At 40.9% G+C, this 14874-nt stretch overlaps 1 protein-coding gene across 1 annotated transcript; it reads left to right on the top strand.

The window, feature by feature from the left end:
- Positions 1-2146: 2146 nt before the first annotated feature.
- Positions 2147-10812, top strand: MMAA (metabolism of cobalamin associated A). Its single transcript, XM_041489255.1, has 7 exons — positions 2147-2448; positions 2738-3213; positions 4233-4355; positions 5411-5581; positions 5885-5970; positions 6323-6472; positions 7761-10812. The coding sequence occupies exons 2-7, from the start codon at positions 2793-2795 to the stop codon at positions 8046-8048; spliced, it is 1239 nt and encodes a 412-aa protein (XP_041345189.1). The 5' UTR covers positions 2147-2448; positions 2738-2792; the 3' UTR covers positions 8049-10812.
- The last annotated feature ends 4062 nt before the right edge of the window (positions 10813-14874 follow it).

Genomic DNA, 14874 nt, shown 5'->3' with positions numbered 1-14874 from the left:
AGACTGTGATGAATAACTATGGGGGATGCATTTTTATTCTTCTGACACCCTTGGGGGAAAGAAGCAAAGCGAACACAGAATGAGTTAATTTTGAAATTAAAAATCCTCAAGTCCACTAACACACTTCCCCCACTCCAAATTTGAAAGATAATTTTTAAGAAAAAGGAGAAACAGAGCCTGATGCAGAAAGCTACTGAATTACCCTCCTGAATAGCTCAGCAACAATGTTAAGTAAATTAATGATGAAGGGATAAAGAATACAGAAGCCAAGAGAAATCTGTATGTTGGAGATTAGAAAGCACAAATACAATGAGTCTGACCAAAATTTATTGGGCTTTGTGGAATAACAACCAAAAACCCCCCTCTTTGGTTGCATACATTAAAAGGCCATAGGAGAAATGCAAGAACATTGTATAGTATGGCAGGATGTAGATTAAGAAGACTCTAGATATGATCCAGCCTCTAAGGGAGTATTTTGCCTATTTTGGATGAGGTCATAGTAAAAGAAAATCAGAGGTGGTAGAAGTGCACATAGTTCTAGCAGATCTATATAATGTCTGATATATGAAAGACTACTGAAAGAAAGGGTGTATATAATTGACAAGAGAATAGGAAGTCTTCCTCTCATATCTGGCATTTGGAGACTGTAGCCTCTGACTGGTGAAAAGCAAACTTGTTGAATAACAGAGCTGGGGGGAAAGGGGAACAAAAAAGAGGATGACTTGAGCAATTTGGAGTTCCAGACCTCACCAGTGTGCAAAGTCTTGAAAATGATTCTTGCCGGAAGATGACTCTACAGCACATTCATGCCTGTTTGTGGCCATATCAGATTGGCAGTACAGCTGATGGGCTGTATAAAAGAGCAGCAGTTTTGTTCTGAACTGCTGAGCGCACACTTTAATCTCACTCCTATTATTCCGGTCCACAAGGTTATCATAGAGAACTGAACAATCCTCTCTCCTCTTCAGCACTGATGAAATGTGCAGTTTTCCATGCCTGTTCATGAAGGTCACTGACAAAAGCATTCAATTTGGGAGAACACAAAGGAGCATAAACTGAAGGATCAATTAAGCAGTAGTAGAATGGGTTTTTTGTTGTTTCTGCTGTTATTAAAATAGTAGTGGGGATGTGCTACCCAGGTGTAAGTACAGCACTTGAAACAGAGAGCCTTAGAAAGCTCGTTAATGAAGAGATTATAGTGATCCAGGCTAACTCTGGTGAATAAAGACCTGGTTAAACAGAAAGACCTCATGAGGGTATTTTGAAATTGAACTTCTTGTCTCTTTCTGCTGTCGTTTCATCCTATGCTGACAGACACACAAAATTGCATATTTTCTTAGCCCTGAAGTGTTCAGTTCTCTGTGTATCATCATCTTCTGGACCGGAATAACAGCAGTGAGATTAAATTGTGCATTCAGGAGTTCAGAGTAAAACTTCTGCTATTTAATACTCTGTCACTTTCACTGCCCCTGTGATGACACTGAAAAAGTCTTTGCAGGACAGTGCAAGGCACTGGGAACAGCTCAGCCAGTGGATTCTGTGTGTTTGCATTCACTGGAAATAGATCTGTGTAACAAGAAGATGGACAGAAAAAAGGGTTGTGAGATGACTGGAGAAATAGTTAAAAAAAAAATAATAAGGAAGCAAAACAAACCCCGCCTCACGATAAACCAACGTTCCACGACAGGAAACTAAATTTAAAGAGGAGGTTTTAATAAGGCTGAAAATAAATGTGAAAATAAGCACATGTGGGGATTTAAGCATTTCTTCTCCCTTCCTGGTGTATGAAACGAAGGGGGAGGACTAGTAATCGCCATGCTCGGATTCAGAGTGGATACCTCTAAATCAGGAGGGAAAAGATGATTTAAAACATCGATCACTGCAAGGTCAGGGCAGGCAGACTGTGACTCCACGGCCATGGAAGTTTGCGTACTCATGGAATGGCCAGACCCCAGCCTTGAGGCCTTGACCCCTCGCTCTGGGAGGCCGGGCAATGGCGGGGTCCCTCCTTGCCCTTCGGCATCCTCCTTTCCCGGCCGCGTTCACCCCTTTCCCGGCCCTTCCCCGGCGGGGCAGCGGGTTCCGGCTCAGCCTCAGGGCGTCACTTCCCGGGGCGGAGCGGGGCGGTTCCGGTAGGTGCCGGGAATGGCTGGGAATGGCGGGCAGCGGCCGGGAATGGCGGCTTTTCCCGGGCCCTGGTCCCCTCAGCGGCCGCCCCGGGCTGAGGCGGCGCAGCGGGAGCGGGGCTGGGGCCGCCCGGGCGCCTCGGGGAGGCTTCAGCTCCTCCTGTTTATTGCTAAATGTTCTTGTGTCCGAGCTCTCCTCCTCCCCACCTTTTTTCCTCCTTCTGATGAATATAAGTGCCAAAATGTCCTCATCCCGAATAATTGTTAAAAACAGCCCTAAAAATGGCCCGTCAAACTAGAATGTACCGCGGTTTCCATAAGCGTAAGGATTGATTGCTCCTGGATTTGTAGTGTGCTCTCAGAGGCTTATTTAAAAGTGCTTTTTTGATATTTTCATTTATGAAGTATGTTAATAAAGAGATGCTGTGCTTTTCATTCTGTAGCATGTTTTTATTTTGTCTTGGTTGGCGGGAAAAGAGGACAGTCATTTTTTTTATTGGAGGCAGTGGGTACAGATAAAATCAAAGCTGATGATCACGGGTGTACATAAATTTAATTTGAGTCCTCACAAGTGCTTTGAGGAAAGTAAAAATGTTTTTCCTTCTCTTCAGGGTGTCTGCAAACAGAAGTGAACTGACAACTCTGGTATTTTTAGCTCCAAACAAGATGAAGATCCCCTCTTTGCTGCTGAGATTTCCTCGTTGTTATTTCTCCAGAAGAACTTACTTCATGAACTTTCACTTCGCTTCCCGAGCAGGTTTCCTGGGCGTTGAGTCTCTTGGGCCAGTGCACGGCTGTCATACAAAATGGATTTGTTCATCAAATGCTTGCAGGAGAGAGCTGTGCCAGCAAGCAGCCCCTGAGCAGCAAGCAGAGGGACTTTCTGACCGGGAGCAGAGACTTGTAGACAGACTTTACCAGGGGTTAATCCAGGGCCACAGAGCCTGCTTAGCCGAAGCCATTACACTCATAGAATCAACTCAGAGTAGGAAGAAGAAAGTAGCCCAGGTGCTCCTTCAGAAGGTATTATCCTACCACAGGGAACAAGAAAAGTTAAATCAAGGAAAGCCACTTGCCTTTAGAGTGGGTTAGTCCTTTTATGTCTTGTCTAGCAGTTGCTTACTCTCCTCACCTTTTATTATCACTGTTGTTTGTGGTCTGTAGTCTTGGATTGTTATTTTTTTGTGGTTTATAACCAATCTAGATTACTTCTGTTGTCCGGTGGAATTATGGCTTGAGATGAAAAATGCTTTTCAAAATGCTTTAGAAATTATCATTGTTTCTTGGGAGTGTGTTATTCAGGGTCGGTTGTGCAACCATTATAAGGTGAAACATTATTTAGTTTGCAGATTGATGCAGATGTTACCTGCACTTAGGGAAAGACGTTGTGAAGCACACCTGGTCTTTTCCCAAAGGTGTTTTCTTGAACACTTCCTGAATCCCTTTTTTAGTCTTTATAAGAACATGCACCTTCCTGTTTTATGGCTCTCTGTTAAGCAGCTTGATTTTCAGCTGAAGGAGACTTGAACCTGCTTCTCCTGGAAGCCGTAAAATATTTTTTCCCTTACAAAGACAAGGACTGCTAACATGTGTCATGCCCTGCTGTCATCTCTCCTGTCTGTTCAAAGGTAGTAAGAACAAGAACTGGGGCATGGGAGTGAGAAAAGTTTGGTGCTAATCTTAGTTTGTGAGCTTTGACATGCAAATAAGTGGCCTTTTTTTTTGGAAAGAAGAGCTCTTCAAGGTACAGGCTTGCTTTTTCCTTTTGGAGTGTTTCTTTTGTAGTAAATCTGAAAAATCCAATTCTAATGTATAACATTTTGAAAGTTCTGAAGGATAAGTCATACAGTAGAAGTAATTTTATTTGGAGGGGGAGAAATAGATGTGAATAAACCCAGTGTTATGTTGGTGTCAATAGGATGAGGGGTGGTGAAGTGCTATTGTGTTGCCAAACTCCTATTTTGTTTTGGCATAGCTTTTATTTGCTTTTGTTGTGATGCTGTGTTAAAGTATTAATTGTTATGAACTAGATGTTGATGATATTCATGAGATGTATTATTTGTCTGATTAACAGAATGGTTTTTTCTTCCTAATGTGATTGTTTAGGGTTGTCTGGTCCTCCTGGTGCTGGAAAGTCGACCTTCATAGAATGCTTTGGGAAGATGCTTACGGAAAGAAACCACAAAGTGTCTGTGTTGGCTGTAGACCCTTCCTCTAGTACAAGTGGTGGTGAGTGTGAATTAAAGTTTGAGTCAAGTTTCTAATACCTTGTCAACTACTGAGGTATCTCTTTGGGCCAAGTGGAAGAAAATTTGGTGCCCATAACGGTAAAATATAAAACAAATCAAGCTTTCATATTTTTTCGTATGTGATACAAAATTGGAAAATATGTATCAGTGTTGTAAATCTTTCGGATTTCTTCTTTTCCAGTGTTCAAATGTTGCCTTACAATTTATTTTGCTAAATTTGAATTTTTTTGAAGTTGCGCAGGATTACTGTGATCTGTAACTCTCCGGTAAAAAATTGTAGGGAAATTACAAGCTGAGCATGCCTGATTCTTGGTATCTCTGATACAAATAATACAATCTTGATTTTGATCTTTCCATAAGGGGCAGCTCATTAATTTTTCCAGCTTCTGTGCTGTTAGAGGTGTGTAACTATTTATAAAGAAATAACTAGAGCATTGACATGGAGCTAAGATGGACTGTGTTCTTTGATGCATGCCTTCAGGATGCATCAGAGGAGGAGCAAAATGTGACAGCAAGACTGCAACAGTTGGATGAATTGAGCATCTCTCATCTTTTGGAGTGTGTGTAGATCTCTGCTGAATCTTGCTGAACTGCAAATTTGCAGTTTGTTTGAGTAGAAGAAAGGCAGAGACACATGTCAGCTCCCTTAAAACATCCTGCATCAAGGCATGCCAGAATCATAATGCAGAGATTTGTCCCTTTGGACAGGAGCAGACAAGAGTCAGCTGCATGGCCTGATAGGCTTCAAAAAGCCATTCAGGAGTTGTAGAATTCATTCTGACATAGCACAGATTCTTTATATTTGGTAGCAGTAGGGTCTGCATGTGAGGCCTTTCCAGCTTCTGAGAAGTAGAAGAAGCAGACAGTAGCTTCCTAGTCCTCAGCTAAGTCTGAGCAGCTGACTATAAGAATAGGATATTCTTATTTGACTGACTTTGTACAAGAGACCTGTCTTTTCTCACTCATTTGTTGGTGGGGAGCGGGGAGCAGGGGGAGTTTGACTTTGTTGCACTTCTGAAATAATTTAACATTAAGGTTCCCTGCTGGGTGATAAAACACGGATGACTGAGTTGTCAAGAGACATGAATGCATACATCAGACCATCTCCAACCAGTGGGACACTGGGAGGTGTCACAAGGACCACAAATGAAGCCATTCTGCTCTGTGAAGGAGGAGGCTACGATGTTGTTCTTGTGGAAACAGTAGGTATGTGCTTAGGGTTTGCTTTGATGTCCTGTTGTGATATGAAAATAAGCTGTGCTAATAATTGCATACCTCTGCCTTGATTTTTGCCCATGTTTTCATACATGGTAACTGCTTGAACACAAATGCTCATTCGGTCTTGTTTTCTAGTCCTGTATGTCTTTTACTAAACTGTTCTGTTTCCTGTTGTCTTTGTTTTGTTAGTGGGATTTGTTTGTGGGACAGTGCTGGGATCTGTCACAATTGTTGTCATTAATGGGACTGAAAGTTTGTAGTAAATGGTAAATTCTGAATTTAATTTTTTAGGTGTGGGCCAGTCAGAATTTGCTGTGGCTGATATGGTTGATATGTTTATATTACTGCTACCACCTGCGGGTGGAGATGAATTACAGGTATTTTTCAGTTTCTCTTATTGGTTACTACCTGGGACTAGAAAGAGAAACTTAAATTCAGCATGTAGTATCTGTGCAGAAAGTCCATATCAATAGTGTTTTGTCCATTATACTGTTAAGTATTTTCAGTGTCATTCACTTACTGCCCAGTTAAGCTCCCTTTCTGATTTTAAAAGTATTAGGATGTAAGCTTTTGATACTCTGTAGCATAACTTTGACATGTTTACTAGCTACATGTATTTTGGGGGAGAAAACTAGAAACTACCAAAGCATTTTGACCTGCTTTTTTGTGATGAATCAGCATGTCACAGCCCCTCTGGGTACTCCTGATTTCTGTCCCTGTTGCATTCAGGGCATCAAGCGGGGCATCATTGAGATGGCAGACCTGGTTGCTATCAATAAGGCTGATGGTGATTTAGTTGTGCCTGCCTGGAGGATCCAGGCTGAGTACATCAGTGCCATGAAGCTGCTTCGCAAGCGTTCAAAGGTTTGGAGGCCAAAGGTTTGTGGACTTCCTGTGTTTTCTGGGGCTCTTTGGGTCTGGTTTGGGTTTTGGTGATGTGTTTAGGGGTTTTTTGTATTTTTCCCTCCCAGAAAAAGTGCTGAATGAGTGAAGATTGGTATATTCTCATCTAGCTGCCCTAGTCTCCCTGGGCTCTTTTTAAAAATTGCAGTTGGTTCTTTAGTCTCCATGTGCTGGAGAGGTGATTGCTGCTCTCTGTGCCTCACCTCTGATCTCAAGGCGTGCCACATGAAACACTGCAAAGCCAGTCCTTCTCCCCAGGATTTCTGCCTTGAGCTGCAATCTCTGCACTAGCAGAGGCATTGCTGACATCAGGAGTGGTGCAGACTTTACTTGCTTTTTGCAAACTGTGCATATCTAAAAATTTCCCTTAATCTACTTCTCCCTCTGTTATAACTCTGAAGTCTGTGATTATCTTTGTTCTTTCACTAGTTCACGTTTCTTTTATTGCTTCAATTTTTTTTAGTTTCTCACATAATAAAAATGGCTAGATAATTGGAATTGTCATCCTGTGAGTCTTCGGTTTTAATGCTGTATTTTATCTACTAAAAGTGTTTTTGTGGATTTTTAAGGAGAAGATTCAGTACTAGTTTTTAATATGTATAATAGAATAAGCACACACACACTCTCACTTCCTTTATAAATAAACCATTTGTAAAGGAGGTTTGTTCTACCCTGGAGTTGAAATTGACCCATTAAGCTGAGTTTAAATCAGCTGGGCTACCTGAGGATTAGCCTTTCTTTTCTGTGTGGAAAAGGCGAGAAGCTTTTTTTTTTAAAAAAAAAACAAAAAAAACAGGCTGTTCAATTTGAAAGACTGTGCTGGATTTCTGAAATATTATTGGCAAAATTAATTCCTGGTCTGGAAAGCAAAGGAGAAAAAAAACACCAAAAACCCCCTTGTTTCTGGCATATTTTAAGTGCAAAAGAAGAGCTACCAGAATATGCACTTAACTCTACATTTAAGTGAAAGAGCAATAATGTGCCTCTTAGCTGAAGGACTTACTAAAAATGATTCTCCTAACAAGCAGCTGGACAAATATCCCAAATAGTATGGATCTCAGAGTCCACTTCTAGTTAGTAGAATCCCACATTTTTGGGGAGGCTGTGGGAGAAGGCACAGAAATGCTTAGAGCCTCATGAAATGAGTATTGAAGGAAGCTTCCCTCACACATTTCTTAATTTCCATGCAATCTCCCTGATCCAGTAGTGGAAGCCTCCAGGCCAGCAGCTAACTTGGCTTTGGCAATTCCTCTGAATCCACCAGGTAATGCGCATCTCCGCCAAAACCGGCGAGGGCATCTCGGATATGTGGGACAAAATGACCGAGTTCCGCGACCTCGCGCTCACCAGCGGCGAGCTGCTTGTCAAACGACGGAAACAGCAGAAAGTGTGGATGTGGAATCTCATCCAGGAAAACATGCTGCAGCATTTCCGGAGTCACCTGGCAGTCAAGGATAAGATCCCACTTCTGGAGGAAAAAGTTCTTAGTGGAGTCTTGTCTCCTGGGCTGGCAGCAGACCTGCTGCTGAAGGCATTCAAGGATGGTCTCTAAGCATTGTTTTCTACTCTTGTTCTTTTGGGTGCTTTATGTAAACGTGAACATTAAATACACTTTTTCTATGTGTGGATTCAGATGTTTTGCTGCAGCAGAAATGAATAGAAAACCTATCCAGTACTCTGCAAAAGAATTCTGTTGGATTCTGTATACGCAGTGATCATGACAAATCTAAACACTCATTAAGAGATTACTACACACTATTGGAAAAAAATAAATTTCCAAATCTTCTATTTCTGTATGCCTTAGATTTGTTGATAAAAACTGGATGCCCATGTAAAACGATTGGGTCTGGGGAGGGCAGGAGAGCGAGGTTTGTGGTGGTGCAGGGTTCGATTCTGGTTGTGGGGTCATCTCAGAGCAGTTGACACTGCAGCTTTCCATTCTAATATAGCAGCAGCTGTTGCCAGAATGGATTGCATTTTCTTTCCTCACCTTGAGTGACAGCAAGAACATTGCACTGCCTGACAGCACCAGACCACAGCCTTAGTTTTAAATAAATAGTATGCTTATAAATAGAACATAGTGGTGTTTGGTCCCTCTTTGGAAGCTGTAGTTAGTTATTATGCACTGTATAGTAGGATAAGGGAATTTTAACCATCTGGTTTCAAAATAGATGTTTTATTAAAAAGCAAAATGTAGTTAGACTTTTTTTTCATGCAGACATCAGATTGGACAAATGTTACCCATGATATTTTAATAGCAAATATCTTTATACTAGAATAATTTGTCTCTAAAAACAATGTTTTGTGGTTTTTTAATCTGACTTAAGTTTTTTGGATTCAAACAAAATGGCCACTCATGTTTGGTATTTTTTCTTTATCTCTTGCAGAAGACAGAACCAACCAAAAGCACTTTTATTTTCTATTTTCCTTTTAGAAAAATCTGGAGGAAACATTTTCCTGATCTATGATCTAGAAAGCAGAGCTCATCTGGTACCCACTAAATGTGAAGGATAAAGTGGAAAAACACTGATTTTTGGTGACCTGACAGTAAAACCAGTAAAACAGGAGAATATGTGAGCCTATTAATATTTAGATAAATTAATTTTTAAAGAAATATATTGGAAGTGATAATTTTCAGTTTTGATTTTCTGGACATGTATGTAAAAGGTATGGTGACTTTAGCTCAATTTCATCTGTTTGGCTTCTGGCAACCCAATTCCAGTATAGCAGTGAATTGGCTTACTTTAATCCTCTTTTTACTTTCATGGTGTTTGTTTTTGTTCAGGGGTTTTTTTCCCCTCAAAATATTTTTTTGTCTTCATTTCCCTTGTCCCAGTTGTTATATCGTGATCCCAGTTTTTGCCTGCTGGGCACTGTTTGCCATGAAACACTAAGGAAGGGCATTGTGGTGTTTTGGGGGCCATACAGCTGAGGCATTTCCTTGGTAAGAAAGTTTGCACTGGTGTAGCTAGTGTTAGTGGTTTCCACCACCTAAATTGTCAGAACTTCTGAGCTCTGACCACTTACTCCTGTTTCTTAATCTCTACTGTGGGGTTGCTGCAGTCAGTTGCAGAGGCAGCTGAAGGAATGTATGGAGTGGCAGAAGCACAGTGACTTTGTCATGACCATGCTGAATTGTGAGACAAATGCAGCGCTTACAGTTTCTTTTTTATTTAAACAACCTCTATTGAATATGACAGAGAGTGCCCCAAACCAAGAGCAATGCCTTTGAGTCCTTTTAACTTTAAGTACTGATTGTATTTCATGGTACCTTGTAGAAGAAATGACAGTCAAGTGGGGAACGAATTACTGAGAGCAGCAGCATTTTAACTAGTGAGTTCTCAGTTTTTTGATAGTCCCTTTGTTTCAGGTGGCAGTTTTTGAGGTGACCTCATTTGTGTTTATCTGCTAGATGAAACCCTTATTATGGCCATTGCTGCTTCTGTCAGGACTGCTGTTTTCCTTGTCTGTTATACATGAGCTGCCAAGCAAGTAAAACAGAACCTGCAGCTTTGTTTAAATGGCACCTGCTCATGCAGAGTATGTTTTACGGCTTCTTCAGTATTTATTTTCTGGATGCAGATCTACTGATCCACTCAAGACGTGGGCTATCATTATTTTCTCATTTTGTTGCTTCTTTTGTAATATTGTTAATTTACAAATGAACTCTTAGCAGAGGTACAGTGGCAGGTTCTTCATACTGCATTTTCCTTTTAAAGCAGAGCATTAAATGAAAATCTGATTTGCCTTCTTTATGTGTTCAGTTATGCCTCATGCTTCAGTAGATGGAGAAATATCCTTATATTGAAAGGAATCTTTGGAAACGAAACAGTAAATGGGGGTCCCTGTTTTGTTTTTCAGTGATTCCCCTACCAAACTGAAAAGCTGTCCTGTGCAAACTGTAAACTGAGCCTTCCATGTAGTAATGAAATAGCTTGTTTTACAGCCTGTCACATTTTGCTGTGATGTGTTTTGGAGTCAGCTGCTGCTCAGTTAACTGTGCAGTTTTGTTCATGTTCTCGTGGGCTGGGCAGATGCATTGTCTTCAGAAGGTCTGCAGAGCTTCAGCTGGTCAGCTACAACTCCATAAACAATCCACTATGTCCCAAGATAGGGAAGAATGTTTCCAGCTCATAATTTTTAGCTCTGTGGGATTAACTTGGCTAAAATGCATTAAAATATTGTTATTCAAGTAAACAGGCTTCTGAAAAAAAGATAGTAAACAAGTCTGTTGAGTAGGATGTTGACATATTCTTAGTTTCTGGAGTTGTCAAGCTGCTCTCATGTTAACACTTAAACCCACAGCTATTGCAGAATAGTATGGGAAAATAATATAACTTCTGAGAAGCCAATAGCAAGAGGAGGTTTGTAGCTGGAGGTATGACAAACTGTTAGACAAATGAGTAAGGGAGGTCAGGAATAAACTGTTTAGGATACACAAAGTCATTTTCTACGAAGTCTTGCAATTGTCTGTAAGTGTGAAACTTTCCCCCAGGTCCCTGTGTAATAGATGTTGCTGGTGTTTCACAGCTGGCAAAAACAAGTGTGGTGAGATCAAGTGATTTACCCAGGACTCTGGAACAGGTCAGAGAGTGTAAAGGTTACAGTTCAATAATCTTTACTCTGAGCCCCACATATATTTACTGCCACGTTACTTAAGGTTGAAAAAATGCTCTTAGCAAGTTCATGCTCTTAGTGTGACTTATTCCTTTCATATCTAATCTCTCTGTTTTCAGTGACAGGACCCAGTGACCCCTTCCTGACTACTGTTCTGTTGTAATGTCCTGCTTTAAGTAATAAAAAACTTTCCTTTGATATCTAATCTGACCTCGCCTTCTGTGAATGCATTACTTCCTGTTGTGCATGCTGCTTCAGCCTTTATGTTCTCCTCACACATATTGCTTATTTGTGAAATCTGAAATGTGTTGGCTGTTTGAGATTTTGGGGCATGGGAGTTGAGTAAAGCTAAAGAATGCAAAGGAACTTTTAAAAAAACTGTACGCAGTTCCCTTTTTACAGTTTTCTTTTGTATTGTGGCAAAATTCAGTTACTGACTTGCTCTGAACTGGTACAAACATCCTTATTTCCCCTTTATTTTCCTTTCTCAGAGTGCTCTGTTGCTCCCCCTTGGATGCACAGTCAATAAGTAACATACTCTATGAATTAAAATGAGAACAACATTCTCTGTTTTTACAGAGTTTAGTGCTTCTGTAACTATTCCTGCTGCACTGTTCTAAAACATTTATAATTTGATGAAAGATTGAACAAAGGTTGGTAAAGAATGTATTTAAGGAAACATTAGTGTGTTCCCCTGAAGAGCTGGACAGTCATCAGTGCACAGACTGACCTGCAACAGGATTGCTCTTCCAAAAACCAGTTCAGCTACTCCACAGCCACATTCCTTACAGTTTATTCCCCCCCCCCCCCCCCCAATAATGGAACATTACCAGCATTTCTAAATTGAGAATAAAAATTCCAAAATTAAGAACTCAGAAGCAACTAGAGTCCATACTTAGAATGGAAGGATGACAGACATACTCTGTTCCCTCCTGTCATGCTAAAGTATGGTTCAGCTGATGAACAAGGCAGGAAAAGAGGGGCTGGCATTCGTGACAGTGTATGGAGAAGGTACATTATGGAGCAGCAAGAGGCATGCATATTTTTCTCTATTTTTCCTCCCATGGGAGCATAAGAATTATCTTGGATAATTCACTGTGAAGCCACAGAAACTGATGTGACTGACAGTGTTTGCTGTGTGAGGCTTACAAAAATTATAAATTCAACTCCTGTTCCTATCTTTTGGATTTGTGTGCTGCATGGGACCATGTGATGCTTGTCCTTTGACACTAGGTGGGTTTGTTTGTAATTGTGCTCAAAGTGGGGAATAGTTAGAAGTTCTTGTAGTTTGAGTAAAAGTTTGTTTACTTTTAACAACTTAAAAGCTTCACCTTTCAGAATGCATGATAAGATTGCTGTATTCTTCCTTAAAATGCTGTGGCAAAGTGAGTTCCCGCTCTGTTGCTATGTTTTCATTTCCATTTACATCTCTTCCACTGGTGGAGTAGCCTATAAAAGCTTTAGTTATGCACCTTTTGACATGACTCAAATATTCATGACGTTAATCAGGGGCTGGCAACACTTCCGCTTTGTTTTTTCAATTGAAAGTGACCACTACAACCTAAAGATTGCAACCTATGAGAAGCCAAAGGCTATTACAGCTTCAGAGGGCTGGGCTGACCTGCCCTGCGCAGGCTGCAATGGCTGGGGATGTCGGTGTGTGTCTAATGAGAAGTTGCTACGCGAGCTGTGTGGCTGGGAGCAGTGCACACTCACGCTGCTAAAGGTTTTCTCCCGGCCCTCAATCTGTGATCCCGTTTGTAGTTCTCTAATTGCAACCAGCAGAAGACAAGGGTGATGTTGGTTTTTATGACTTGTTGCTTAGCAGCGTTGATCAACAAAAGTACAACCTTTTCTTTTGCTGTAACCTCGGTGAACCCGGGCTTGGACGGAGCTCACCAGCGGGGAACAAGGGTTTCTTAAGCCGTGTGAAACTCCTGTGCTGTGCCTTGTTAGCAGTGTCTGAGGGAAAGCATCTCTTCTTGACCTCTTGGTTACCTTTGCCCTTTACTCCTCTTTCTCTCTCTCTTCAAATCTTAGAAGAAAGCAGGCACCGTCCTAGAAAGATTTGGAGGATGGGAAATACAGGGACAAGTCAACTATACTAAGATGTATTCTGCCTCTTTTCAGGAAAAGGGGTTAAGCTGGTTCCCAGACTGTGATGTCAGAGCCTCCTCTCATGGAAGGAGAAAGACTTCAGCCATCACAGTAAGATCTGTTCTTATTTAGAGAAGCTTTCCTAGTATTTCAAAGTAGGCAAAATAATCCATAGAAATGGAAATTAGAGTGCTAAGAATTTATTGGTTTATATCTTTTAGAAAAGATTTCACAAACTGAACCAGAAGTGGTATTGAATGTGGTTGAAAATGATTGAGGGTCTGCACTGAATGTGTGCCTTTATCTGATCACATCTAGCAAAGCCTGGAAAATAAGAGCAAGGAGTAAGTTGCTTGTTTCACCTTAAATTGTTAGTCTGGCTGGACAAAGACTCTTTAGTGACACCAGAAGCTGCAACATTTAATGTGCCTTACCACATCAGAAGGTTAGACCAGGAGCTTTTACTGTTGCTCAGATGCTTGTCTTTTACACCTAGATCTGAGTAAGAAACAACTGAGTATTTGTATATTTTTTCTGCCAGAAATGTTGTTATCCTGCGCCACCTTTATGCTTATGGACACAAGGTCACTGTACCTTGCCAGTGTGGTGGTTTTCTCCTTTCCACCCTGTCACCTCCAGCACTGACTTCTCCCCTCTGTTCATTGGTGGCTTTTCAGAGCACTAAGGTCAATCTGTTAAAAGGTCAGCATGTGTTTCACAAGCCTGTTGTGCTCTGGTGTCCCTCCTCTTCTAAGTTTAAAGAGAAGCTCTGCTGTTCAGCTATCCCAATCTCGTAAAATTCATGGAGAGCACTAATATTGCTGTAATTGCAAAACTGAGATCAGCTAGACCAGATGTTAATTTCAGAACAGGCAGCTGCATAAGAAACTGGTTTCTGCCCTACATGCCATGTCAAAAGCATGGCAAGTGCATGGTATCTGGCAGAGCTCAATCAAGTAAAATAATCAGCAAATGGGAATGGGAATTACGTTGCAAATATTGTTATTTTTTATTTATATTGCAAGATTCTCAACAAAAAGATCTACTTGGAAATCCTGACTGCTATCTGAGGCTGAGAGGAATGACTTTTCATGCCCTTGCTTGCTTGATGAACAGAGCAAATTGTGTTCACCCAAACAGGATTTCTTTATTTTGAGCTGTGAGTATGATTTGTCTGTCTTCACTGAACAACAGCTGCTAATATCTGATATCTGCAGGACTCAAAACAAGGGGCTGAAGTAATGTTCTTAACTTCTGATTTACAGGAGAAGTGGGGAACTCTGGTGAAGATCAATAAGCTTTTAGAAACAGTTTCAGTAAAAGTAAAAAAACCCTTTTTTGTTATTGATGAGTGCTATGACGCAGCACTTACAACCTGACTGGTTCTTTTGCGCGCAGTGGCAATAGAAACTGATTAGATTTGAAAATTAATGTTTCAGACTTCAAATATTGTTGCCCTTCACTTTTCCTTGTCACTTTCCATTAGAATGTGACATTCTTAGAAATGAAGGAGTCTTTAATGTGGGACTGTTTAGTACTGTCATTTCCACGCCTGCAACAATGGAGCAGAGCATGGCTACTGTGCAGCACTAGTATGACTAAAAGCCATTGAATGCTTTATTTCTGTACTGACATTAAAGAGTTATTTTGAATTATGATGTGTT

Source organism: Pyrgilauda ruficollis, unplaced genomic scaffold, assembly GCF_017590135.1.
Source record: "Pyrgilauda ruficollis isolate IOZ18807 unplaced genomic scaffold, ASM1759013v1 scaffold91, whole genome shotgun sequence".
NCBI classification, from domain to species: domain Eukaryota; kingdom Metazoa; phylum Chordata; class Aves; order Passeriformes; family Passeridae; genus Pyrgilauda; species Pyrgilauda ruficollis.
The sequence above is the reverse complement of the archived record's forward strand: the minus strand, read 5'-3'. Positions and strand labels throughout refer to the sequence as shown.